Source organism: Pseudorca crassidens, chromosome 13 (genome assembly GCF_039906515.1).
Source record: "Pseudorca crassidens isolate mPseCra1 chromosome 13, mPseCra1.hap1, whole genome shotgun sequence".
Classification (NCBI taxonomy): domain Eukaryota; kingdom Metazoa; phylum Chordata; class Mammalia; order Artiodactyla; family Delphinidae; genus Pseudorca; species Pseudorca crassidens.
This window is the reverse complement of record NC_090308.1, coordinates 8,826,406-8,851,799: the sequence shown is the minus strand read 5'-3', so window position 1 is coordinate 8,851,799 and position 25,394 is coordinate 8,826,406. Positions and strand designations below refer to the sequence as shown.

At 47.6% G+C, this 25,394-nt stretch overlaps 1 protein-coding gene across 2 annotated transcripts in view; it reads left to right on the top strand.

The window, feature by feature from the left end:
* The first annotated feature begins 10,767 nt into the window (after positions 1-10,767).
* The window catches only part of TMEM181 (transmembrane protein 181), a 69,017-nt gene continuing 54,390 nt past the window's right edge, over positions 10,768-25,394 (top strand). Inside the window, exon 1 of one of the 2 annotated variants that reach the window (XM_067701645.1) lies at positions 10,768-10,985. In XM_067701645.1, coding sequence (XP_067557746.1) covers positions 10,855-10,985 — 131 coding nt within the window. In that variant the 5' untranslated portion in view covers positions 10,768-10,854. The remainder of the gene's footprint in view (positions 10,986-25,394) is intronic. The other variant, XM_067701649.1, reaches the window with a different exon arrangement.

The window sequence follows — 25,394 nt, the reverse complement described above, 5'->3', positions numbered from 1 at the left end:
CCCACTGGATAGGGTAGTTTTGAGGATTGAATGAGTTAGCAGTGTGAAGTGCTCGGAATGTCGCATCACCATCCTTATCATTAGGATAAAAACCAAACCCCCTACCTGCTTCTGACTACTCTTCCAGGCTCAGCTCTGTGCTCCAGAACCCAGTTCCTCTCTGCACGCTTCTCACCACGCTGGCCCTTGCCCAAGCTCATCTCACTGCCTGCCACACCTTCCCTTATCCGCCCAGCTTCCCCTTTAACTCAGCTCACCCTTCAGAGCTCTTTCAAGACCATGTTTGCAGTGAAGCCTTCCCTTGCTCCATTCTAGATCAAGTATTTTGTTAAGTTCCTTCAGAGCACATGTCCCATTGTACTCACACGTGGGTTAGGATGAATATATAACAGTACATGTTCTGTCTACACTGCGGACCCCATGAGAGTGCCCAGTGCTTTGTGAAGTGCCTGGAACAGGGTGGGTGCTCAGTATACATAAAATCTCTGTAATAAACAGGACTTATCTAAGACCCATCTGTGAGACCACTCATCATAAGCAAAATTCTCATCCAGCAAAATTCCAGTGTAAATTGAAAAGTTTGGCTGCAAGCCTGATTTGCCTAAAGGTAGCATTTGAAAGAGTCAGCGCTTCCACCCTAGTACTCCCGTTTCCCAAAACTGCCAAGTGCCCCGCTTAGCCTCTACCAAGTGCTCAGCATGACAGGAAAAGGACAAGGATAATATCAAGACTTTGGGGCCTTTCCAAAGTATGTTACCCTCGAGGATTGCTAGCTGTTGAGCAAGCCAGACTTCCCAAGACCATTCCTGAAGATCTCAGTGGGTAAGTAGTTGCCACAAACACTGAGCAGCCACTGAATACAGGACATCACTGCAGCTGCCTCACCTTGACTCTGTTTACCAGGAAAGACTGAACTAGAGAAGGGGTCAGCTTCCCAAACGAAAACCTGAAAACTAGGTTCAGCTCACTAGGGTCAAGCAATTCTTTCCTCGTAGGTGCAACACACTTTGTTTATATGTTGTAAGTCCTTATGAGAGAAAAATACTGAAGTAAAAACGTTGTATCAGGGATTTGCTTTAATATAGCCCAACAGCAAAAATGGTAGGGAGATCAGATAAAACAAGAAGGGCACTGGTAACTCAGGCTGGGCGAGAGATGATGGATACGTGGATGGGGAGTGAGTAAGGGAATTCATTCAACTAGACTCTTTTTGAGTATGTGTGAAAATTTCCATAATGAAAGTTTTTAAATAGCCCCAAGAAATACATAAAGCAAAAATTGATGGACCTACAGGGATTCATTGACAGATCCACCAGTGTGGTGGGAGCTTACATCATAGTTCTTTTCATTGTAGGTGGATCTAACACTCAAAAGCCTAAGTTCACGGACATAAGTAAAACTTGGCACCCAACAACTAGAGCATACAAAATCTTTTGAAACAAAAGTGGAACATTTATAAAAATTGATCACATAGGAGACCATAAAGCAAGTATCAACAAAATTCAAAGAATCAGTACCGTATAGACTATGTTTCTGGAACACAATGCAATTAAGGTATAAGTCAATATAAAGAGAGAAAATTGTCCAGATACTTGAAATTTTGAAATGCATTCTAAGTGATCCAGAGACGAGAGAAGAACTGTATGGTAATGAATCGAAATGAAATGCCATGAAAACGGTACTTGGAGTTACATTTGTAGCCTTAAATGCTTATTTTTACGTAAGAACAAAAACGGAAAATTAGCAAAATATACGTCTTCGGACATTGGAAAAATAACAGAAATTTAAAAAAAAAGAATACAAAGATAAGAACAGATGTTAATTAACATAAAAACCAAAAACATTCAAGAAATGGAACAACAGCTGTCCTGTGACCTCTCAGTGCTGTCCTGGATCAGCTACCTTCCCTCTGAGCCAAAGCGAGTCCTGGGGCTGGATTTTATTCTTGTAAGTCATATTTACTCTCTACCATCAAGCATTCACTGACCTCAGAGGAAAAGGCTATGAGCAGTGTGTGCTAGTGACTCTCTCTTTGCTCTCCTCCCCAGATCCTGTGCTTTCTCTGTCCAGTTCTGAGTCCCAGGAGACTGACACCGATGGACTGCATCACTCAGCAACCTTGATCCCTGGCTTCCTGTCAGGTTTGTTTGGTCAGTGGGAGGCACTGGCATGAGATTGGCAGAGGAATATGTATGCACGATTATTACTATCACAACTGTAACAGGACTCTGAACATTTTAGCCTCACTTGTCCTTAAATAGAGGGTGTATCTTCAATGGGTTGTGTGATGATGCTATGTGAAATCAGGGAATCAGAGCTGTTTCTTAATGGAGCTGCAGTAGCTCATTCTCCAAATACAGCTGGTCTTCAGTGGGGTGCCTCAGTAGAGGCTGCACCACGTACTGAGTAAAAGTGAAATCTCTGCAGGCAGACACATCTGGGATCAAATACAGCTCCTGTTACTTGCTGTGGAATTATGAGCAGATACTCAATCCCTCTAAGCTTCGGTTACTTCAGAATGTCAATAATAATAGTAGCCACCTATGACAGTTAATTTTATGTGTCAAGTTGACTGGCCATCGGGTGCCCGGATCAAACATTATTTCTGAGTGTGTCTATGAGAATGTTTCTGGATGAGATTAGCCCTTGAATTGGTGGGCTCAGTAAACTAAATTGCCCCCTTCCCAACGTGGGTGGGTATCATCCAACCCACTGAGGGCCTGAATAGGACAAAAGTCAGAGGAAGAAGAAATTCACCTACTTTTTATCTGCCTCACTGTTTGAGCTGGGGCCTCTCATCTTCTGTGGTCCTCAGACTGGGACTTGCACCGTAGGCTTTCCTGGTTCTTAGGCCTTTGGACTTGGACTGGAATTACACCAGCAGCTTTCCCAGGTCTCCAGCTTGCAAAAGGCAGTTGTGGGAGTTCTCCGCCTCCATAATCACATGAGCCAATTCCTCATAATAAATACATATATTCTGTTGGTTCCTGTTGTTTCTATTTCTTTGGAGAACCTAATGCACCACCTCATAAAACTGTTGAGATGGCTGAGTGAGACAGCGGCATCACATGCTTATCACAGTGTCTCGCACACAATATGAAATGGGTCTATTATGATAGTTGTTGGTAATAAAACTACCATTGGGGCTTCCCTGGTGGCACATTGGTTAAGAATCTGCCTGCCAATGCAGGGGACAGGGGTTTGAGCCCTGGTCCGGGAAGATCCCACATGCCGTGGAGCAAGTAGGCCCGTGCGCCACAACTACTGAGCCTGCGCTCTAGAGCCCGCAAGCCACAACTACTGAAGGCCGCGCGCCTAGAGCCCGTGCTCCACAACAAGAGAAGCCACCACTAGCCGCAACTAGAGAAAGCCCGCGTGCAGCAACGAAGACCCAACGCAGCCAAAAATAAATAAATTTTAAAAATTAAAAAAAAAAAACACTACCATTAACAGTGTATCCAGGGAATATCTCAACTAAGAGCCAGAAAAACAAGAAACTTGCTGTGTGGTTTCTTTGAGGAGCAGAGAAAGAATTGCGTGTTGCTGTTTGTGACTGAGCAATAATAAATTATACCGACCATATTCATAGTACTCCTCATCTCATCTTCTAGTTAGATTTTCTTATGGCTTTCCTTTATTGTATTTCACTCAGAGGATGAAGATGATCTGAAGAGTATTTTTGATTTGATGATTCTTTGCAGAGTCTCTTATGTTCTCAGAAGAAACAATGCCCTTTAAAATCTAATCCGCAAATAAACAAGCCAGTAAGCATAAGGAACCCTGTATGAAATGCAGTTCACTCTGAGGTCTCATGGTTTCGTATTTCAAAAGACAGGGATGCAAAGGATTAACTTTAAGGGGTATTTCTCCTCTTTTGCTACCAACACCTTTTAAAGAGGCATCAAAAACAAAGATTTACAAAACTGTATATTCAGTCAAAGTTCATGTAAATGAACAATGTATTTCACTTAGAAAAGGTATAAAAAGTTGCTGGCTTCAGACCTTTTCAAAATCTCATTAACATCTTGATCTTTAAAAAATTGAACATTGGGGGAATTCCCTGGTGGTCCAGTGGTGAGGACTCTGCGCTTTCACTGAGGGCCCAGGTCCAGGAACCAAGATCCCGCGAGCCGCATGGCTTGGCCAAAAAAAAAAAAAATTGAATATTGGGACAAAATTTGAATTTTGATTTTCAATCAAAAATTGAATACAGGGACTTGGGCAGTAATTTAATGTATTACACGTATTGTAAGAGAAGTATTTTAAAATGTTTACAGTGATTGTCAGTGGTGAATACATGGATGATTTTCATTTTCTTAGCTAAGCTGTTTGTTATATAAGTTTCTATAATGAGAAAGAATGGATATCAGTACTCCTGGGGGGAGGAAATATGCAAATGATCCAGGGGAGTTAACCCATTAATGAGAATTTACTGTGGACCAGGCGTGTATTAAGTGCTCTACATAATCTTTCCCACAAACTCATGAGGCAGCCTGCATTATCATCCTTTTTGTACGCATGAAAGGGACCAAAACTTAGAGATATTAAGTATTCAGCCCAAACTCACATTGCTAAAAAAGTGGTAGAGTCACTCATCTTTCTGATTAGAACCTGTGCTCTTAGCCGCAATTGAATAAACATTCTTGCTTTCTTGCAGTTGCATAAGAGCATCACAATAAGATAATGGTCCTTTTAACAAGTGGAAGTGTAGAAGGGATAATTTGAGGGCATTCAACAAGCCTGTATTAAGTACCTATCTGAACTGAGCACCAGCATAACATTGTTAATAAGACGTGGTCCAAAAAATGAAGGTGGAGGATTGAACATACTTTTGCTAAAACCCCACAAAACCCCTGAAACTCCACTAAAACAACAGTAAAGGGATTTTAAAAAAAATTAATACACCCTCAAGGACAGGGAGAATGGGGGAGAAGATAATAACAACAAAATTTTGCAAATCATAAAGCAAATGAGCAGATATGGAAAGCCTTATATACTTAGCCTGCAATGAGGAAAGCCAGAAAACAACCCAATCTGCACCGTAGATTCCTCAAGCATTTTGGGAACCAGCGGCAGAATCACCTTCTTTAGAAGTGAGAGTGAAGGGGCTTCCCTGATGGCACAGTGGTTAAGAATCTGCCTGCCAATGCAGGGGACATGGGTTCGAGCCCTGGTCCAGGAAGATCCCACATGCCGCGGAGCAACTAAGCTCGTGTGTCACAACTACTTAGCCTGCGCTCTAGAGCCCGTGAGCCACAACTGCTGAGCCCGAGAGCCTAGAGCCCGTGCTCCACAACAAGAGAAGCCACTGCAATGAGAAGCCCACGCACCGCAACGAAGAGTAGCCCCCGCTCGCGGCAACTAGAGAAAACCCGCGTGCAGCAACAAAGACCCAAGGCAGCCAAAAAAAAAAAAAAAAAGAGTGAAGATGGGGCAAAAATCATGATGAATCACTACAGACCACTAGAATGGCTACAAGTAAAAATCTCGAAATCAAGAGTAGTAAGGACATGGTGCAACTGGAACTCCTGCACATTGTTGGTGGGAATGTAAATGCCACAATCACTTTGGAAAACAGTTTGACCGTATCTACTAAAGCCAAATATATGTGTAGTCTATAACCCAGTGATTTCACTAGGTGTAAACCCAAGTAAAATGAGTGCTTATGCCCCTCCCAAAACAGTACAAGAAAGTTCATAATCTGAATAACCAAAAACGGATAAATTACGCTATATCTATACACTGGCATACTGTATAGAAAAAACAAAGAAACCAAAACCACAAAACACTGCATGAAACAACACTTAAAAATACAACATAGGGCTTCCCTGGTGGCGCAGTGGTTGAGAGTCCGCCTGCCGATGCAGGGGACACGGGTTCGTGCCCCAGTCCGGGAAGATCCCACATGCCGCGGAGCGGCTGGGCCTGTGAGCCATGGCCGCTGAGCCTGCACATCCGGAGCCTGTGCTCCGCAACGGGAGAGGCCATGACAGTGAGAGGCCCGTGTACCGCAAAAAAAAAAAACAAAAAAACCCATAATATTCAGCTAACAAAAGTCAAACAGAAGAATGCATACTGTATGATTCTATATAATATTGAAAAGTAGGCAAAATATATTTATAGTGATAGAAGCCAGAATAGTGGTTACCACTGGGAGAGGAAGTGGCAGGGAAAAGACAAGACAGAGCCTTCTGGGGGGTGGGAAATGTCCTGCATCTTCATGTTTGTAGTGGTTACATGGATGAATATATATGTAAAAGTTGGATAATGTATACACTTAAAATTGCATAATGTTATGTATGTTATACCTCAATTAAAAAAAAAAACAACAGGAAGATAGATTGAACGTCTGATAAGCTGTTAAATTCCCAAATCTATCTCCACTCTGTGCCAGTAGGCAACTTCCATTCCCCAACATTGGTGGGAAGCTAGAGGTTGATTCCCTAGAGACTATGAAATTGAGGGTATCTGGACTGGGACATACTGGGCAAAATCACAGGCCGGGAAACTGTGCTGAAAACGGGTATAGAAATTAACCTTCAAAGATAGCCCCAAACAGTTCCCCTCCTCCCTATATGGGCATGAAGCAGCTCCCATCAAGAGGTTGAGTCCTGTTAATTCCATTAAGCTGGGCTGGGTCTCTACTGCTTCAACCTGTAGGATACAAAGAAAGTGCTGTCCTGGGACTCCCAGGCACTGCCATTAAGAAGGCCTGTCTGCCTACACTATCTCCGTCTGAGAACCTACTGCCATACTGTGAGGAAGCCCAAGCAGCTTCATGGAGAGACCTACATGGAAGAGAGTCAGCCCTTTGCCAGCAGCTCAGCTGAGCTCCCAGCATCAGATGGCCAGCCGTGTGAGTGAGGCATCATGGAACTGGATCCTCCAGCTGGAGGAACCGCCCTGGCTGATGTCATATGGAGCAGGCACAAACCGTCTTTGCTAAGCTTTGCTCAAATTGCAATATTGTGAGTAAATATGTGACTTATCTTAAGCCACTGATTTTGCAGCACAGCAACTGATTGCCAAAACAAGGGGGATGAAGTAAATATGAACGTTAAATGCATAAGGACCCTTCCCATCCTTCCTCCTCCATTCTGCTCCCAGGATACTGGCAACCAGACCTTCACCTTCCAGTAAGAAATGAAAGAATCCTTCTCTACAAAACGGGATTGATTGTGTTAGTTTTCTGTTGTGGCAAAATGAACCGTCTCAAAACATCAGCGTATCGTGATTTTGTCATGATTCTGTCTGGGCTTAGGTGGGCATTTCTTCTGCTCCGTATGTTGATCGTTGGTGTTACTCATGTGGCTGCCTTGAGTTGAGAGCTGGGCTGGGGCTGGAACGTTCAAGATGGCCTTGCTCACACGTCTGGCAGCTGGTGCTGGCTGTTAGCAGGAGCATCTCAGTTCTTCTCTCTGTAGTTCACGTCTTCTAGGTCTCTCTCCACAGGTTCTCTCCAGCAGGAAAGCTCAGACTGGCGTACACAGGCTGGCTTTCAAGAGGCTGAAAACAGAAGGTACAACACTTCTTGAGCCTACAGCCAGAAGACATTCAGTGTAACTCCCAACTCATTTTACTTGTCCAAGCAAATGACAGAACGAGCCCAGATTCGAGGTAAGAGGAAATGGATTCTGTTCCTTGGTGGGAGAAGTTGTGCAGTCACGGTACAAAAGGGTGCCCTTCAGATTCCAATCTCAGAGGAAAGACCTAACCGTATTGACATCAGGAGTTCATCAAGGAAGTAGCTCAGCCATATTATGTACAGCAAAGCCCCCTCCCTCCATAAATACACACACACACACACACACACACACACACACACACACACGTTCCAAACATGTTAGTGTTCCACTCTTAAATGGGAACCTTAAACCAAATCACTGGGCATCTGAAGAAAACTTCTAATATGAAAGATAGAGACACAACCAAGGAGTAAAGAGCAACTTGGAGAAAGTGGATTATAAGAGGGGAAGGACATATTTTAAAACTATCGTTGATATTGAGAGAGAAGGAGGGAGAGAAAGAGAAAGATAAGAAGAAGGAGAAGGAGAAGAAAGAAGAAGAGGGGGAGGCGGAGGAGGGAGGAGAGTAGAGTGAGGGAGGGAAAACCTTGCATCCGTGAAACAAGAATAGGATGTTCTTTAAGAAGTAATATTCAGTGAACTAATCAAAGCTCTTAGAAATTAAAAGAATCATAGTATTGATAGAAACAAAAATCTTAACAGAAAGACTGTTGAAGAAAAGCAGAATAAACAGAAAAAGAAATGAAAACTGGTAAAGAAATTAGAGGAACAGTTCGGCATGACCACTTCCAACTAATAGGAGTTCAGAAAGAAAGAATAAAGAAAACAGAGGGAAGAACATTATCAAGGAAACAATCAGGAAAATTTCCCCAAACTGAAGTACTTGGCATTGCTAGCGGGAAAAATCGCTCTCAAAGGTCCAGTCCAATGGATAAGAACAGCCCCACAGAATCTTGAAGTGTCATCATACTATGGACAAAATGAAGCTCCTGTATGCTTTCAGAGAGAAAAAAAATTACATAAAAAGGATCGGGATTTCTCATGGCTTCAGACTTCTCAGTAGAAACATTGGAATCTGAGAGACAATGGAGAAATGCCTTCAGAATTTAGAGGGAAAATTATTTCCAACCTAGAGTTCTGTCCCTAGCTACACTATCAAGAAAGTGTAAACGAACGACATTTTTCTACATTTAAGACCTCAAAAAATTGCATTCCCTGGCTCCTTTCTCAGATGTCTTCTAGAAGTTATGTTCTTCCAATAAAGAGAGAGACATTGGATCCAAAGAACAGAGGGGAGAGAATTCCCAGGTTGATGGTAAAGAGATGGCTTAGATGACAGCTGTGCACCAGGCATAGGACAACCAGTTCACGGCTGGTCAGAAGGCCAAGACGAGATTTTGCAAAGATGAAACTGTTAGAATGCATCTTGTGCCTGAATAGCTTAAGAGGGGAATTAATTAGACAATTGGTGGGGGACCTGAGGTTGAAATAAAAATCAGTACATAGAAAACTAAGCAGTAAAATATAATTATTAATTCTAGAGGAAATGTACAGAAGAGGAAAAGTAATTACAGTATACCACCTGGCTCAAGTGTGTGTGACACTTACGCAGTTGTTACATATGTACACGCACCTGCGTATGTGTGCTATTTTATCTAGCATTTCCAGCTCTTTGTGGTAAAAGAAGTAACGAGGTAGATGAGTACCCCACGGTGCTAGAGCCAGAAGACTTGCATTGTCCTCTAGGGGCTACAGTAGTTCAAAGTCGGGGTGGGGGGCGAAGCTTAGGCTGGAGAAGCTAGAGGAGGATTCCTGGAGAATTTTTAAGTGCTCTGGGATATCTCTGAGGTTAGTTAATATTTCCCCTAGTGATAAGCTCTCTGTAGCCAGTCATAAAATAATTGAAATATGGCATATGCTGGTCTCATAAGCTCTACCACATTACAGAAAACAAATCTGCATGTGTGTTTCCTGACAGATCTCGTCTTAGCTCCATTCTTTGTCCTCCTGAGACGGTTAAATGCAATGCTCACGTTATTGAATTAGGATTAAAACCTAACTGTGCGCAGTCCAGGATGATCAGAAGTCAGGGGAATATCTGCAAGACCTGAGTGGACAGCTTGGCCAGCCGGCAAAAATGTTCCAAAATGCAAGGGGAGGGAGGACATAAAACATGATGAGAAAGAACAAAGAGCAAGGAAGAGTGGGTGAAATTAGAACATAGGCGAAAGTAGCAGGAAATACGGGAATGCTGGGACTATCTAAACATGAGTGATCATTAGACTCACCGGAGGAGCTTTGAAAAATACAGATTCCTGGGAACCATAGTCTACAATTTAGATTCAATAGGGAAAGCTGGACCCCCGAAACGTATAATTTGTAAAGGCTCCTCTACTGCGTACGAAACCAACCTCACATGGAAACCCGTCCTGAATTCATAAGGAAGCACAGTGACATTATCGGGAACAACCGTTTCTGCACCTGTTATTGGGGAAATTCACAAGAGGAGATGACACCATCTTTGGGTAAGTAGTCCCACGGAGGACGTGTTGATTTGAGTTTCATTTGACGCACTAGTGTTGAGCTTTGTTCGTAGAGGCCTTTGCCCAGACTTTATTTTCTATTTTTGGTGGCTTTAGAACGTATGGGAAAAGGCATCTCATTTGGACACATTTCTTTATCGTTAAAAGATATTCATTAAGATATAACCGTAATGGGTGTCGTTTAAAATATTTTTGCATCAGGTAAGGGGGAACCCAGGAAGAAGGGAAAGCATTCCGGGAGCTGTCCGTGGTGCTGAACGCGAGACCCCGCGCCAGCCTTTGACCTTCCCATCGAGAGGGCTCTAGGTCCGCCCCCAAGCCCCATTTTCCTTTCTGTCCCCCTGTCCAGTTTCTTCCCTTTCCCAACAGGAGCAGTAGCAAGGGCGGCCCTTTGCATTTTTGTCCTGGGCTGCAGACGACCTTGTGCTGGGCTCCGCCACCCCCAGCCCGGCCTCTCCTTCTCCCTCCTCGCTGGGCGGCGGCTGATGGGTGCGGCGCCCTCCCCTCCTCAGGCCCCCCTCGGTGGGGCGGGGACCTCCATCCCCACCCTCCGTGGGGCCGCCTCCCAGCGTCGTAGCGCTGGCGCCCTGAGCGCGCCGGGCGCCCCCTTCCTCCGCGCCCCCTCCCACCTCCCCCTCGGTCCCGCCCCGCCGGCAGCCCCGATCCCCGCAGCTGGCAAGAGAGAGGGTGCGAAGGAAGCGATACAAAGGGCGGAGCGGCGGGAGCAGGGGACGCCGGGGCTCGCGAGGACGGCGGCGTCCGGCTCTGGCGGGCGCGGCGCGGGCATGGACGCCGAGTACCCTGCCTTCGAGCCCCCGCTCTGCAGCGAGCTCAAGCACCTGTGCAAGCGGCTCCAGGAGGCGTACCGGGAGCTGAAGGAGGACCTCACACCTTTCAGAGATGACCGCTACTACAGGTAGGGGCGGGGCGGGGGGCGGCAGAGCCTGGCTTTGGAAAGCAGCCCCGCCCACGCCGCTCTCGGCCCGGCCCGGCCTGCGCTCCCGGCCTGAGCTCCTGGCGGGGTCCTGCCCTCGGCTGCCCTCTCCTCCCGGCGGGCGCGGAGCCCCGGGGAGGGGCGGGGAGGGGGCGGCAGGCCGGCGGGGCTTGGCTGCTGCGCTCTGGCTCGCACGCGGGGGGTCAAGGACAGATCCAGGCAGCCGAGGCGAAGAGCTGTTTTCCATTCCCTGGAAAGCTGAGCCGAGGTTCTCAAATCCTGAGACAGGGACCCGCGGGGCTTTAGTCCCTGCTTTGCTCCTCCCTCTCTCTCCCTTCCCTTCCTGTCACCCCCTCCACCCTCACCTCCCATGCCTACCGCGCCGCGCTCTTTGCTCAGACCTTGCTGAGACCTGGTTTGGGGAGACACCACTCGCCCTCGAGCGTGGGCAGCGAGGGCCTTGGCCTCTCCCCTGAGGTACTCAGGCCCCTGGGCTTCGGTGGGAATCTCTGAGGCTGGGCTGCTGCTGAGGATTGGGGGCAGATGGCCTTAGGGCTGAGCGGCACCAAGGTGAAGATGCTGGGAGAAGCCGTGTGTCAGCACCCCCAGGAGCTGTTGGTTTGGGCTTGTCTTCGTTCCTCTCTGTCTCCCTCTCCTGCAGCCAGAGGGAGAGCTGTGAGGACCTGCAGTCCCTTGCCTGCGGGCAGGGCACCCGCAGCTTCCCCCCTGCGCTTTGCTGTTCTGATGGGAAAGTGTGCCCATTGCCAATGGCTGGACTTGCCTGCTGTGTTGCGGTGTGATGAAAGGACCCTGCAGGAGTCTGGAGACTGGAGCCTAGATTGACTTTGTTACTAACTAGCTCTGTAACCCTGAGAAACTTAATTGCTAACTCTGCACTTCAAGCTTCCTCATCAGTCAAATGGGAAGCTTGAACCAGAAGGTTTGTTTAAGGTGAGGGTTCTAGTGACGATTCACTCACCCCGTGCGTAAGGATGGCAGGTGTATTGCGCAGCTATCTTTGAAGTGGTAGTAGTCATTTTTGTACAATCCACCCTGGACTAAAAATCTATGTGTGTACATATTCAGAAGAACATGTATCACGCTCATCATCAGATTTTTTTCAAAAGCCTAATGGCTTCCCAGGGGCTAATCAGCAACATATTGCTGACCAATATATTTGTCATAAAATTACTGAGTGGGAAAGCCCATTTTAAAACATGTAATCTCAAGATCACATGGAGTAGCTTTTTTCACAATCTATCTAATCTAGCCCCCTAGGAGATCTGACAGTATGGGTCCCTGATGTCATGGGGCTTATAGGTAATTATCAAGTGAGTACATATAGCAATGAGTGCTAGCAAGATAATAAACCAGGTGACATGATAGAGTGATGGGGTGCTACTTCAGAGAAGGTGGTCAAGGAAGGCCTTTTGAGAAGGTCACATTTGAGAGGGGAAGAATGAGTTGCCCACTAGACAGTGATCTGGGGAGGAAAGTTCCAGAAGAGGAAGAGTAAGTGCAAAGCCCCTAGAGGCCATAATAACATGGTATGTTCAAGGAGCAGGCAGAAGACCAGCATGTTTGGAGCACAACGGTCAGAGAGAGGCAGGGCCAAGTCACATAGCACCTTGAACACTAAGGAGTATGGGTTCCATTAGAATTCCAAAGTGAAGCCATCAGAGGGTTTAAGTGGGGAAGTGACACGAACGGTTTGGTTGCCCGCATCCTGCTCAAGCGTTTGAATCTTTGCTCCAGGAGCAACTTCATTCATTGAGTTGGATCTTGAAGACCATGAATTGACTCCGCATGGAAGGGAACCGTGTTGATTTCTGCCCCCTCCCCCTGGCCTGAGAATAAGTTAACTGCAGAGTGCTTCACAACCTTGTGTGTCAGTCGGCAGAGCGGCTAGGCTGACTCCCAAAGACTGCTTTATAGTGAGGAGACGTTTCAGGCCACTGAACTCCTTCCCCTGCTCCATTGAACGTTTATAGTAGTGGACTGTACCTTTACAAACCTAGGTGAAATACGCTCGGGTTTCTAAGTCGGGAAGCTGATAGTCACAGCCCCTGCGTCTGTCTGGCTGGAAGATGATCTTGCTACCATAATTTTTGCTTCTGCTCTTCTCACCATCTTCATTTCCTCATTAGTGATTTATGGCTAAAAGTCGCCAGTCCATTCTTCCCTGGAAGGCCAGGGATTCACTTCGTGTAGCTGACGGTTTCCTCACAACAGGGCGTAGAAAGGAGACAGCTGGTAATGCTCTGTTTTCAAAAGATGGTTGCCCCCTCCGTTAGGTGGTCTGTCTGCATCTTAGCTACATAACTTGGTATCACTGAAACACGGCAGCCGTGTTGTCAAAGGGCTCACAGTCATTTTCACAAAATGGGAGATGACAGTTGTACTGCCTGCTAGGAAAGGGGGCGATGCACAGTGTGGGCGATAAAACAGGAAGCTGGGCATCTGAAATCCCAACACCATCGAATTTCACTGAGGATTGGGTCATCAGAAAAATGAAGCAAGGATGTTGTGAGACTCAAGTGCTTTTTGAAGGTAGCACTACAGATGCTCTCCAAAACAGATAATGGAAAAACCAAAGCAACCGGCCTAACAATAAGGAAGAGGACTGAGTTGTTGATCCAGCAGCTCAATGATGTCACCAAGTCCTTTCTTTTTTTACTTGGTAGCAATTGGCTGCACTTGGCCCCTAGTAATCCTTTGGGCTATTGCTTCTCATTCATATTCATGGGGAGAACTGGCTGGCTTTCTACAGCTCTCTAAAAGAGGAGGATCAACTTGAAGCCCACAGCAAAACTCCTAGAATCTCTTCTATATCCCCACCAAATGGTACCAATGAAGACAGACATGTGTTAACAAGGACATGGAACCTTCCCGCACTGCAGACGGGGTAAATTAGTACAATCACCGTGGAAAACAGTTTTCAGTATCTACTAACATTGAACATACACATACCTTTTGGCCCAGCAACTCCTCCTAGGTATGTACCCTACAGACATGCGTACACATGTCTGTCAACAGACATGCACTAAAATGTTCATAGCAGTGCAATTTGTAATACCCTGAACTGGAAGGCAGCCAAATACTCATCAACAGTAGAATGGATACATTTGGCTTGTTCCATAATGGAGTAGGATACAACAATAAAAGTAAACGACTAACAACTACACACAGAGCGAATCTCACACACGCCTAATGCAAGCAAAAGAGGCCAGAAACAAAGAATACACACTGTGTGATTCCATTTACACAAAGAAGTATGAAACGGGTAAAATGGCTCTACTGTTGGAAATCAGGATAGTGGTTATCCTTGAGGGGACAGTGACTGAAAGCGGGTAGAAGAGGGTTTTCCAGTGGTGGCTACACAGGGATACTCAGTCTGTGAACAGTTAGCAAGCTGTACACACGACGTGTACTTTGCTGTGTGTGTGTTATTCTTCTTTAGAAAGCTTTGAACAACACCAGCTCCTGTGTCTCATTGACTAGATCGGGCCGCTTGTCCTTTCTTGAACACAAGCTGGCAAAGAGGATGGCATTGGACTTAAGCAAATCACAGTGCCCCGGGAGCTGCAGGGGAGCCAGCTCGCCTAAGGCATAGGTCTTCAAGGGAGGAGGGGTAAATAGCCAGACCCAACAGGGGTTCTGTTCGGAAGAAGATGTGGGGAATGGATGCTGGGTAGGCAATCAACTATGTCCATGGCATGAAGGATAAAGGGCTAAAGAAACATGAAGGATAATAGACGTGATCCGTTAGAGCTCAGCGCTCAGAGAATTTGTGTTTGGCCATTTTGAGGATCCATCTTTTGTTTCTTGGGTTATTACTTTATCTGTGTAAAATATAGGAGCGAGCAAGTTGGACTTGAGTTTCCTTGGCCAGTGAGGTGATGCCCCAGGGTGTCCTCACCCACGAGGCTTCTGGAAGCAACATTTCATCACGTCAGTGGATTCATCAGGGCTCTGGGGCTGACCCTCAGTCCTGCTGGCTTAATTTCGCCAGCACATTGAGAGAAAACCAGCTTTCAGTGAAGCCTTCCCATTAACCAAGCTCTGGATTAATGTGCAGAATCAGAATGCCAGTTTAACGGGCCGATGCAGACCCATGAGAACACAGGCAGTGGTGGGCGTGGAGTCAGAGCCAGGGAAACAGTCAGCTCAGGGCTTCTCAATGCTGGCCGCACATCGGAATCATCTGGGGGAGCTTTTAAGATACAGAGGCCCAGGCCCCACCATCAAGGATGCTGACTTAATTGGCCTGGGCTGATTCTCAGCCGGGATGGAGAACCCATGTGCGTGAGGGGAAGGTTTACGGGCATCAGGCTGAGAGAGCCTGGTGTACCCATCTCCTCAATGGGACGGACTTGCCATCGGACAGGAGTATTGGGAGTTGGCAGTCGAGGCTCTCTCTCCCCTACACAAACTCAGTGGCCGCTGTCAACCATTACGTTGGCTAATTCTCCCTTTGCCATGCTCCTAGGCTGACCAACCTTCCTTGTTGAATGAATACATCTGGGCAGGTTGCAGTCAGGTTTAAAGGTCTGAGAACCATTTTTTTTCTGTTTAAGGCAAACTTGTGTGTCTCCGCCCTGTCCCATTGGTACTGATGTGAATGTTAATGTTTCAGCGGGCTGACTTTCTCCTTGTTTTCAGCTTCCTGGAGCAGCTCTGTGACTATTGAGCATTGATGTCTCTCTCTGTCTTTTGTTTCTTTTTTGATGGGAGGAAATAATAAGTGTCCCTGATGAGACTGTGTTATTAGAACCAGCTTCTCTGGGGAATTCCCCAGCGGTCCAGTGGTTAAGACTTTGTGCTTTCATGGCCAAGGGCACGGGTTCAGTCCCTGGATGGGGAACTAAGATCCCACAAGCCACACAGTGTGTCAGCAAAAAAAAAAAAAAAAAAAAGCTTCTCTGTCTCCATCATTTCAAAGATAGAAAAATCATTTCATTAAGCTTACATGCTTGAGAACTTAGGATTGGGTGCAAATCTGGCTCAGTGGCGGAGTCTGGCACTGTTGTTTTCTATCTGGGACAAGATGCAGGCCCCAGGTGGGCCACGGGCCACAGACCTGAGCAAACACATGTGTGAGGGGCCAGTGGCAGACGCCAGGGCAGGTCAGCTACCCCCGGGCACCCCCCACATGTCTCCATGCCACCCCCTGACCAGCACTCCATCCCCACGACTGCTGCTCTTCCCCAGGCTCACCTCTCCCTTCTCTAGGGTCTTCCTCCATCAGTTATCCCCCATCATGCTCAGGTCTGCCTTCCCCTCCACTCTGACTCCTTCCCATCTGCTTAAACAAACAGACTTGCCTCAGCCCAGCCTCCTTTGGAAGCAACCATGTCTTCTTCTCCAACATATGTTGGTCTGGCTTCTGCCCCACCCACCGTGTTTTTCTATAAATGGGTTAAAGATGGTCCCAGCACGTGGGCTCCCATGTGGTTTGCTTTTTCACTTATTTCATAGAAGATGCCTAACTCCCTCCCACTGGCACCCAACTCAAATTCTCACAATTATTTTAAATATAGCCCAAAGAAGCATATTTTTAGCCATTCAGAGTCCCTGCTTTGCACACCTGTGAAAGTGCACCAACATCTGCTAGTCATAGATACAGCCATTGGTATGACAAACGCTGTGGCTATAAAAAGACCCTGAATCATGGTTCCCCTTGGGAGCCGTCTGACCCCGTCTCCCCACCCTGCTGCTGAGAGACACCACCCGGACACACAAGCCCCCTCTCTGATCCCCCTCTCCTCTGGGGGTTCCCTGCCCTCTCCTCCTCTGAGTCGTGGCCCTGACCGCTGTCTGGGGGAGGAGGGTCCTCGTGCTGAGAGGGACCTCCCTGCGTTCAACCTATCCAAGTGTCACCCAACAAAGCTTGTTGTGCAGCACTGCCACCTTGTGGTCCTGTCTCTTCCTTGATCTGCCTGGAAACCCTGGAAGGCGCCACACCCGTCCTGGCGCTGCCCTTGCCCAGGTCCCTGGTGACCTCAAGCATCAAATCCAGTGGCCCCTTTCAGGCCCTCACTGTGTGATCCTGAAGGGTTTGCCCCCTGGAGCTGGGACTGTCTTTTAGAGCTCTTTTGTCCCTCCAGGGGCTCCAGAGATGCCCTTCTCTCATGTTCGCCTCTTGCACCTTGTCCTCTACACGGTCTCAAAGCTTCTTTTTTAATTTCATTTTTTATCAATTTATTTATTTTTGGCTGCATTGGGTCTTCGTTGCTGCCCGTGGGCTTTCTCTAGTTGCGGCGAGTGGGGGCTAATCTTTGTTGCGGTGTGTGGGCTTCTCATCGCGGTGGCTTCTCTTGTTGCAGAACACGGGCTCTAGGCGCACGGGCTTCAGTAGTTGTGGCTCATGGGCTCTAGAGTGCAGGCTCAGTAGTTGTGGTGCACGGGCTTAGTTGCTCTGTGGCAGGTGGGATCTTCCCGAACCATGGCTCAAACCCGTATCCCCTGCATTGGCAGGCGGACTCCCAACTACTGCGCCACCAGAGAAACCCCTCAAAGCTTCTTAGGCAGAGTCTCTGTTTACTGTTTGAGCTCAGAATGGACCCTACTTTTCCCCAAGGCTATGGCACTATGATTAACGGCACTAAACGGGACTTCCCTGGTGGCGCAGTGGTTAAGAATCCGCCTGCCAATGCAGGGGACACGTGTTTGAGACCTGGTCCGGGAAGATCCCACATGCCATGGAGCAACTAAATCCGTATGCCACAACTACTGAGCCTGCGCGCCACACTACAGACGTCTGTGTGCCTAGAGCCCGTGCTCCGCAACAAGAGAAGCCACCGCAATGAGAAGCCCACGCACCACAACGAAGAGTAGCCCCTGCTCGCCGCAGCTAGAGAAAGCCTGCGTGCAGCAACGAAGACCCAGTGCAGCCAAAAATAAACAAATTCTTTTAAAAAGGAGATGATGTCACCATAAGAAAGGGATTGTGGACTGGGAGGGGGAAGTAATATCCTGGTTTGTCACAGCCGCACTTAAGGCATGGCATCCAGAGCTGGTCCCTCTGAGTGATGGTCTGCCCTGCACAGAAATAGGAGTATCACGCCTCCCTGATCCAGACATGGTGTTTCTATTCTGATGGCCCAAGACTGCATTCACGTTTTTTCCCCCCTTCAGCCTTTGGACATCATTTCTAATCTTGAGTCTGTCATCATCTCATTAGCTATTTCTCTAATCCCACAACCAGAGGATGATATATTTTGAGGCTGTATTGTTGGGTACGTATATGTTTATAATGGACATCTCTTCTTGCCCTGTTGTCCCTTTTGCTAGTCTCCAATGCCCTTCTTTGTCCCTTGCACTATCTATTGTCAGGTATTAAAATTGCTGCCCTGCTATTGTAGACTCACTGTGTATCAAGCCCTGGGCTAAGAGGTTATATGTATCATCTTATATAATTTTCCCAACAACCCCGTTAGGTCTAGAAGACCAAGTAACTTGTCCAAGGTTACTTTCTTTTTTTTTTTTTTTTTTTTTTTTTTGCGGTACGCGGGCCTCTCACTGCTGTGGTCTCTCCCGTTGCGGAGCACAGGCTCCGGACGCGCGGGCTCAGCGGCCATGGCTCACGGGCCCAGTCGCTTCGCGGCATGTGGGATCCTCCCGGACCGGGGCACGAACCCGTGTCGCCTGCATTGGCAGGCGGACTCTCAACCACTGCGCCACCAGGGGAGCCCCAAGGTTACTTTTTGTGGCCAGAATTCAAGTTCAAGTCTGTATGCCCTCACGGTCCTTGTCTCTAACCACTGTGGTAGATGATTTCAGGTTTCAAATTACTCAGAAGAAAAGATCTATACAGCCCCCAACAGAGCACTGATTCTTAGGATGGAACATTCAGTTGTGGTCAGCTTGGGTATGCTGGGGGAGTAGGGGGGACTGAGGTGTGGAATTAGAACTGCTGGGTGCTGATAGAAAGTCCAGTCCAGTGGTCAGAGGGCAGCTTCTGTGGAGCATGGGAGAGACCACAGGCTGACGACCAGGAAAAGGCTGGGTTTGGAGGCCCCATGGTGTGTCTGGCGGCAGCAAAGGCAGGAGGCCTGCATCCCCGATGGTTCTCACCCTCCTGGGCTGAGTCTCAAAGAAAGGACTCCAGTCTTCATAGAAGAGAGGGCTGACGTGAACAAAGCCTGTATTATCTTCTTTCATTCTTCCAACTAGGACGTACCCAGGGGCCTTGCTCAGTGCAGATTCTGATTCAGGCTCTGGGCTGAGATCCTGCATTTCCAACAAGCTCTCAGGTGATGCCAGCGCTGCCTGTCTGTGGACCACATCTTGAGTTGCAAAGCTTTTGACATTCTACCTCCATTTACAAAGGCCTGGGGCTACTAGAAGGTTTCCAAGTCAGGGTCTCAAGCAAAGAGAATAAAACAAAATTCCTGTTATTAAAGCTGGATCCAAAGGTGGGAAAGAAAAAGGAATAAGGTAGAAGCCCCATTTTGAGAACTTGGTCTGAAAAAAAAATGTATGAGGAGTCTTATTAGGGCAACCCAGGGTCAGTACAACAGCAAAGGCAGCATGAAGCTGAATTCTAAGGTGTTAGGTTAGGTCAGGGGCTCTCAAGCTTTAATGTGTATAAGAGCTACCATAGAACTTGTTAAATAAATGAGGATTCCTAGGTCCTACCCCCCAGGGATTCTGAATTAGTCAGTAAAAATATGTGTCCTAGGAATCTGCATTTTAACAGATGCCCCGATGTCTGATGGTACTGAATCACAGACTTTCCAAATCCCTCCCATTTAAATTGGGAGCAGGCTTGTGTTCTACCTTAGTTCTTTCTTATCACTCTGCCCTTCTTCTCCTATGGTTGGATCACTTCTACTTATCCCTTAAGGCCAAACTCAGGTGCAATCTCCTTCCTAAAGCCTCTCATTATGACTCTTACGCTTCAGGCTGACACGGTCTCAAGTCCATTTTGGTTGTATAAGCTGGGTTTCACCTGGCCCCTTGGCTGGTGTCTTTGAGCAGTAGACAACCTGCACCTCGTTTCATTGTGGCCCTAGTCTCTCCCTACCCCATTGCCCGGTCCAGTCTGGGCAGTTTCACTTCTTATACTCTTCCAGCATTCTGTAACAGCTCATATCCACCATATTGGGATCACCTCTCATCATCTACCTCTCCCAGGGCCTTGCAAACGCCATGAAGGCAGGACCACATCTTACCCATCTCTATGTTATGAGCACCTGATACAAAGTCCATCTCATAATAGGTGCTCAACTGATAACTGCTGCATGAAAAACATGAATGAGCAAACAGAAGAGGTTCCACTAATTACAAGCAGCCATATTTTGCCCTAGTTTTTAAAGGTAGAAATTATTAACTGAAGAGTCCCATGTGAGCTCCCAGGATAACTGAGAAGAACCTGCTGGGCATTGGTTGCCCTAGAGCAACCGCTCAATATAACATAGGAAATTAACTAAAAAAATATAGTGGAAAATGATTAAACTACATTAGAAAATATTGAGTTAATGCAGTCAAGGAGCCTGATTCCTCCAGCTCCGTTTTTCTTTCTCAAGATTGCTTTGGCTATTCGGGGTCTTTTGTGTCTCCATGCAAATTGTAAGATTTTTTGTTCTGGAAGTTCATGGAAAATGCCATTGGTAATTTGATAGGGACTGGATTGAATCTGTAGATTGCCTTGGGTAATATAGTCATTTTGACAATATTGATTCTTCCAATACAAGAGCATGGTATATCTCTCCATCTGTTTGTGTCATCTTCGATTTCTTTCATCAATGTCTTATAGTTTTCAGAGTACAGGTCTTTTGCCTTCTTAGAACGGTTTATTCCTAGGTATTGTATTCTTTTTGATGCAATAATAAATGGGATTGTTTTTTTAATTTCTCTTTCTCAAGGTCTATTCTTTATATGGAGCCACTATTTACTTAGTTTGTTAGTTATTTATTTATAAAAATATTTAGTTATTTATTTGGCTGCGCCAGGTCTTAGTTGTGGCATGTGGGATCTCTAGTTGCGGTGTGCGGGATCTTTAGTTGCAGCATGCGGGCTCTTTCAGTTGCGGCATGTGGGCTTTTCGTTGCGGCATGAGGGATCTAGTTCCCTGACCAGGGATCGAACCCGGGCCCCCTGCATTAGGAGCGTGGAGTCTTAACCACTGGCCACCAGGGAAGTCCCTGGAACTCCTATTTAGAATATATGAAGAAATCCTACACCACCACCACCACGACATGGCAGAATATCCAAAAATGGGCAGAACATCAGAACAGAGAGTGTACGGATTAGGAAACCCAGAAGGCATATGAAGAAATGCTCCAGCTCTGGAAACAGGGAAATGCCAATTAAAACATTAAAACTAAGAGATGGGTCGGGCAGTTTGTCTGGTAAACACTGCACGGATGCTCTGCTTTTAAGCATCACCAGGATCCTGGCTGACACCTGGTGCATGACGGCCCTGGGGCTGTGTCCCGGCGAGGGGATCCCGACACAGCTGCCAACCCGTCTCTCCCTAGCCAGCCCTGGGTGACTTCTACCACTGTCATATCGCTGCCATTTTGTCCCTCACCCTTAGGCTCTGCACCTTGGTTATGGCTTTCCAAACTCATAAGGGTACCTTCTTAGCTGCAGGGCTAAGCCCCCTTTTCTTTAATGCTGGAAAAATGATTCCTTTCTACAGAGTACAGGTTTCCATCAGGTGCTTTGAGTACTACCCCAGGAGGCCTGAGAGAGGGGCAGCTTGCTGGGCGGTGTGCGGCCTCACCCCTGTGCTGTGTGTGCACCACGCCCCTTACTTCTCACTGTCTTAGCCAGCACTTCTCTGCTGAGCATTTGTCTACTGTGGCCCCATCACTGAGGCGTGAGGAAGGTGTAATTAGGCCCAGGCTTGAAGCACACTCCCCAGGGGCGTGGTAGCCTCCCTGGACCCACAGTACCCACCAGTCCCATTTCATGGTGCTTTGTGCATTCATCACGTGGTGTGTCCAGGGGCACAGCTCTGTGCTTCGGGGAAGTCCAAAGTGCCTTCAGCTGGCTGCTTGTATTTGTACTGCCTCTGGAATTCAGCAACGGAGGTGCTGTGTGCTTGTCAGAGCTCTTCCTGGTGGTTCACCCCAGCTTCATTATTTTTATGTGTATCTTCATGTGAGCCGAGCTATGGCCCACGCAACAGAGTTGCTTTGTTCTTTTTTCTTTAATGCTACATCTTGCTCTGAACCAAGAAGAAAAGGGAAAGATATTCACTTCCTAGGGAGCAGAGAGGGTGTAAGCACCCCAGCTATTCTCTGGGGCCCCCGTCTTTCTCCGGCTGCAGTGATGACTCAGCTCTTACAGCAGTAAGAGCATCAGTTGCCAGACGAGAACAGGCCTCCGAGCTGGGCAGGACATGCAAAGCGTGAAGCGTGCCTTGTCCCTGACATACGAAAGCTGGGGCTCTGGACTAGCTGCCAGGGCCACCGTGACAAAAGGCCACAGACTGGGGGGCTTAAACAGCAGACATTCATGGTCTCACAGTTCTGGAGGCCAGAATTCTGATATCAAGATGACGGCAGGTTTGTTTCTTCTGAGGGCTGTGAGGGAGGACCTGTTCCAGGCCTTTCTACTGGATTCTGGTGGCCCCGCATGTCCCTCAGCTCATAGATGGCTGTCTGTCTTCACATCGTCTTCCTTCTATGCATGTCTGCCTCGCATCCAAATTTCCCTTCATTATAAGGACACCAGCCATGTTGGACCAGGGCCCACTCTGACCTCATCTTAACTTGATCGTCTGCAAAGACCCTATTTCCAGAGAAGGCCACCTTCACAGGCGCTGGGGGTTAGGACTTCCAAGTCTCTTGCGAGGGGCCCGATTGACAGAGGGCTGTGGATTTAGGTTCGTCTCTGCAAATACTTTCTAAACTAGCAGCGGAATGTTGGATGAACAACAGTCAGGAGGACTGAATCCTGACTTGGATCCACTGCTGCCATCTTGGAATCAGGTCTGTGCATCTTGTGGAATCATCTCAGATTCCTCCCAGCTCTAAAACCAAGGCAGCTGTGGGTCTGAAGTGGGTGGCCCAGTGACAGTCTCCCCAGCAGAGGTGTCTACAGTCTTCTCTGTGTCACCTGAACTGCCTGAGGTTTATGAGTTTCAGGCTGGGAAAGCGGTGTGTGTGTGTGTGTGTGTGTGTGTGTGTGTGTGTGTGTGTGTGTGTGTCATGTGGTATGTGTATGTGTGTGCGCTGGGGCAGAGGAGGGTGTAGGATGTGGGCAGAGGACACAGCTCTGGCCCAGGCCTCTAGTATGGGAGGAACCCAGCCAGCCCAGGAGCTGTTGGGTTAGAGGTAGGGAGACCAAATTGTCCTGGCTTTGGCACTGAAAGTCCAATGTCCTGGGAAACCCCTCAGTCCCAGGAAAATCGAGCCAGCTCGTCACCCTAGAAGTGAGAGATGGTCTGCAAGTGACCAGTCTGCCAGGAGAGACTCCAGGTCGAGCCAGAGAAGGCAGGACCCCGGGCTCTGTAGATGTGCTGTCCACTGGGAGTCGCGTGTGCGTGAGCTGGTGTGTCACGGCCGGGGTCAGCAGCAGAGGTGACTGGGGCACACACACGCTTGCGCCTCTCCACTCTGGAATGCTTCTCCCTCCTTCTTCCAGTGCGCTCATTCTCTTTCCCTAGTCCTGTCCGCCCTCTGCATTCAATAAAGACAGCCCCGTGGCCTTTGGGCCGTGGTTCTCAAGGGAGAATCCCCACAAGGCAAACACCCTCAAGGCCCTTTCTTTAATAGCGACTATTTTTTAGCAGTTCCTTCCCTATCCTGAAATGAAATCTCTTGTTAATACCTTAGCTGCTCCCATAACTTAAGAAAAAATAACTAAATGGAATCTAAACAGCAGTGAAGGAAATGTGTGAATGGTCTGCCTTTCCCCTGAGGATGCTCTTCTCTCTGGCTCGTCTCTTAAGGGAAACACACTGGCAGCCACTGCTTTAGGCTCGGGGTTGCCCAGGCGGGACTGCAGGGCACTGCCACGCCCACTTGGACTTTTCCATACCAGCGTTCCTGCCACATCCCTCTCCCTCGACTGCTCCATATCGACTTGAGCTGTGTGGTTTAGGCCACACCTAGGAAGTCAGGATAAATCCCCTTGTTCTGTATATTCAAAGGCAAAGCAGAGGATTTCTGTAGCCCAGTGACCCCCGACCTGCATCTGGGTGGCCCCACGCGTGCCTGGGGCTGCTCACTCAGCATCTACCCTACCTTGCAATCGTGGCCCTTATTTGAGCAGCTTGGTTTGGTGTGTAGGACATGGCTTGGGTGGTGGGTGGCTCCCTGCTGGAAGCCTGGCTTTCTGGGGTGAGCCAGGCCCCCCAAGTGTGCTGCGCCAGAATGGGAGGAACGTGGGCGGGTGGGGCATTGCCCGCCCGCTCTGTCAACTAGGGAATGATGGGACCAAAGCAAACCTGGAAACAATGCTGCTGCAACCCGGGACCGCTGTGCACTTTCAGTTCCTCTTAATTCACCCACATGGCTGGGAGAGCGCCCATTAGCTGTGTTTGTTTGTGGGGCAGTACAGCTAACAAAGTCATGTTGAAATCTAACCATCAAGTCCCTGAGGACCTGAAAATGGGATTATGTTTCTACGTGAAGATGATTATAGTCTACCCTGGTTGATCTGTCCAGCATGATGACGGCAGTGTTTCTGAGGTGTGACCCCATGCTCTTGAGTGAAGAGAGCCCTCAATTTCAGATTCAGGCCAACAAAGATTACTTAAAAGTCAATTTGGAAAGGACAAGTGTGCCTATCGCCCAGGGGTGAATGATCCAGGGCTCCAGACCGGGCACTCTCCCAACAGTGGGCCATCTTCAGCTTGTTCAGGGCGACATGCAAACTCAAATACCATTCCTTGCTGAAATAAGAACGATAACTTGGCTGCAGTTCTCCTTGTTGAGAGCAATGTCAGGGACACTGAGAGGCACTAATTGTCACTTTATAGAGATATGGTACTGTAGCGTTTAATATTATTGGTTACAAGTATTAATTTCAGCCAAAAGGAAGGAATTTATTACAAAGATACAGAGATAATTTACAAAACCAAAGAGCAAAAATGAAACTGGATCTCAAGGAGCTGAAACTGATTCAGCGTAGATCCATCGTTTTAATCTCTCTTCCCAATGCCCCAAACCCCTGGTTATCAAATTTGCTGTCCATTGAGATCCTGTAGAGAGCCTTAAAAATGACCGATGCCTGGGCACTAGGACTTTTTAAAGCTCCCCCAAGTGATCTTGACTTCAGCAAATTCTGAGGCCCATTGTCCTAAACGACTTTGCTTCTCTGTCCTTTTGTCTCAGCTGCCTGGGAGCCCCCAGTCTTTGATCAAAATACCAAAATCTCTGTGCTTACTTTGCTCAGTTGCAGGAGGAAACAGCTACCGGGCAGGCATTAAGG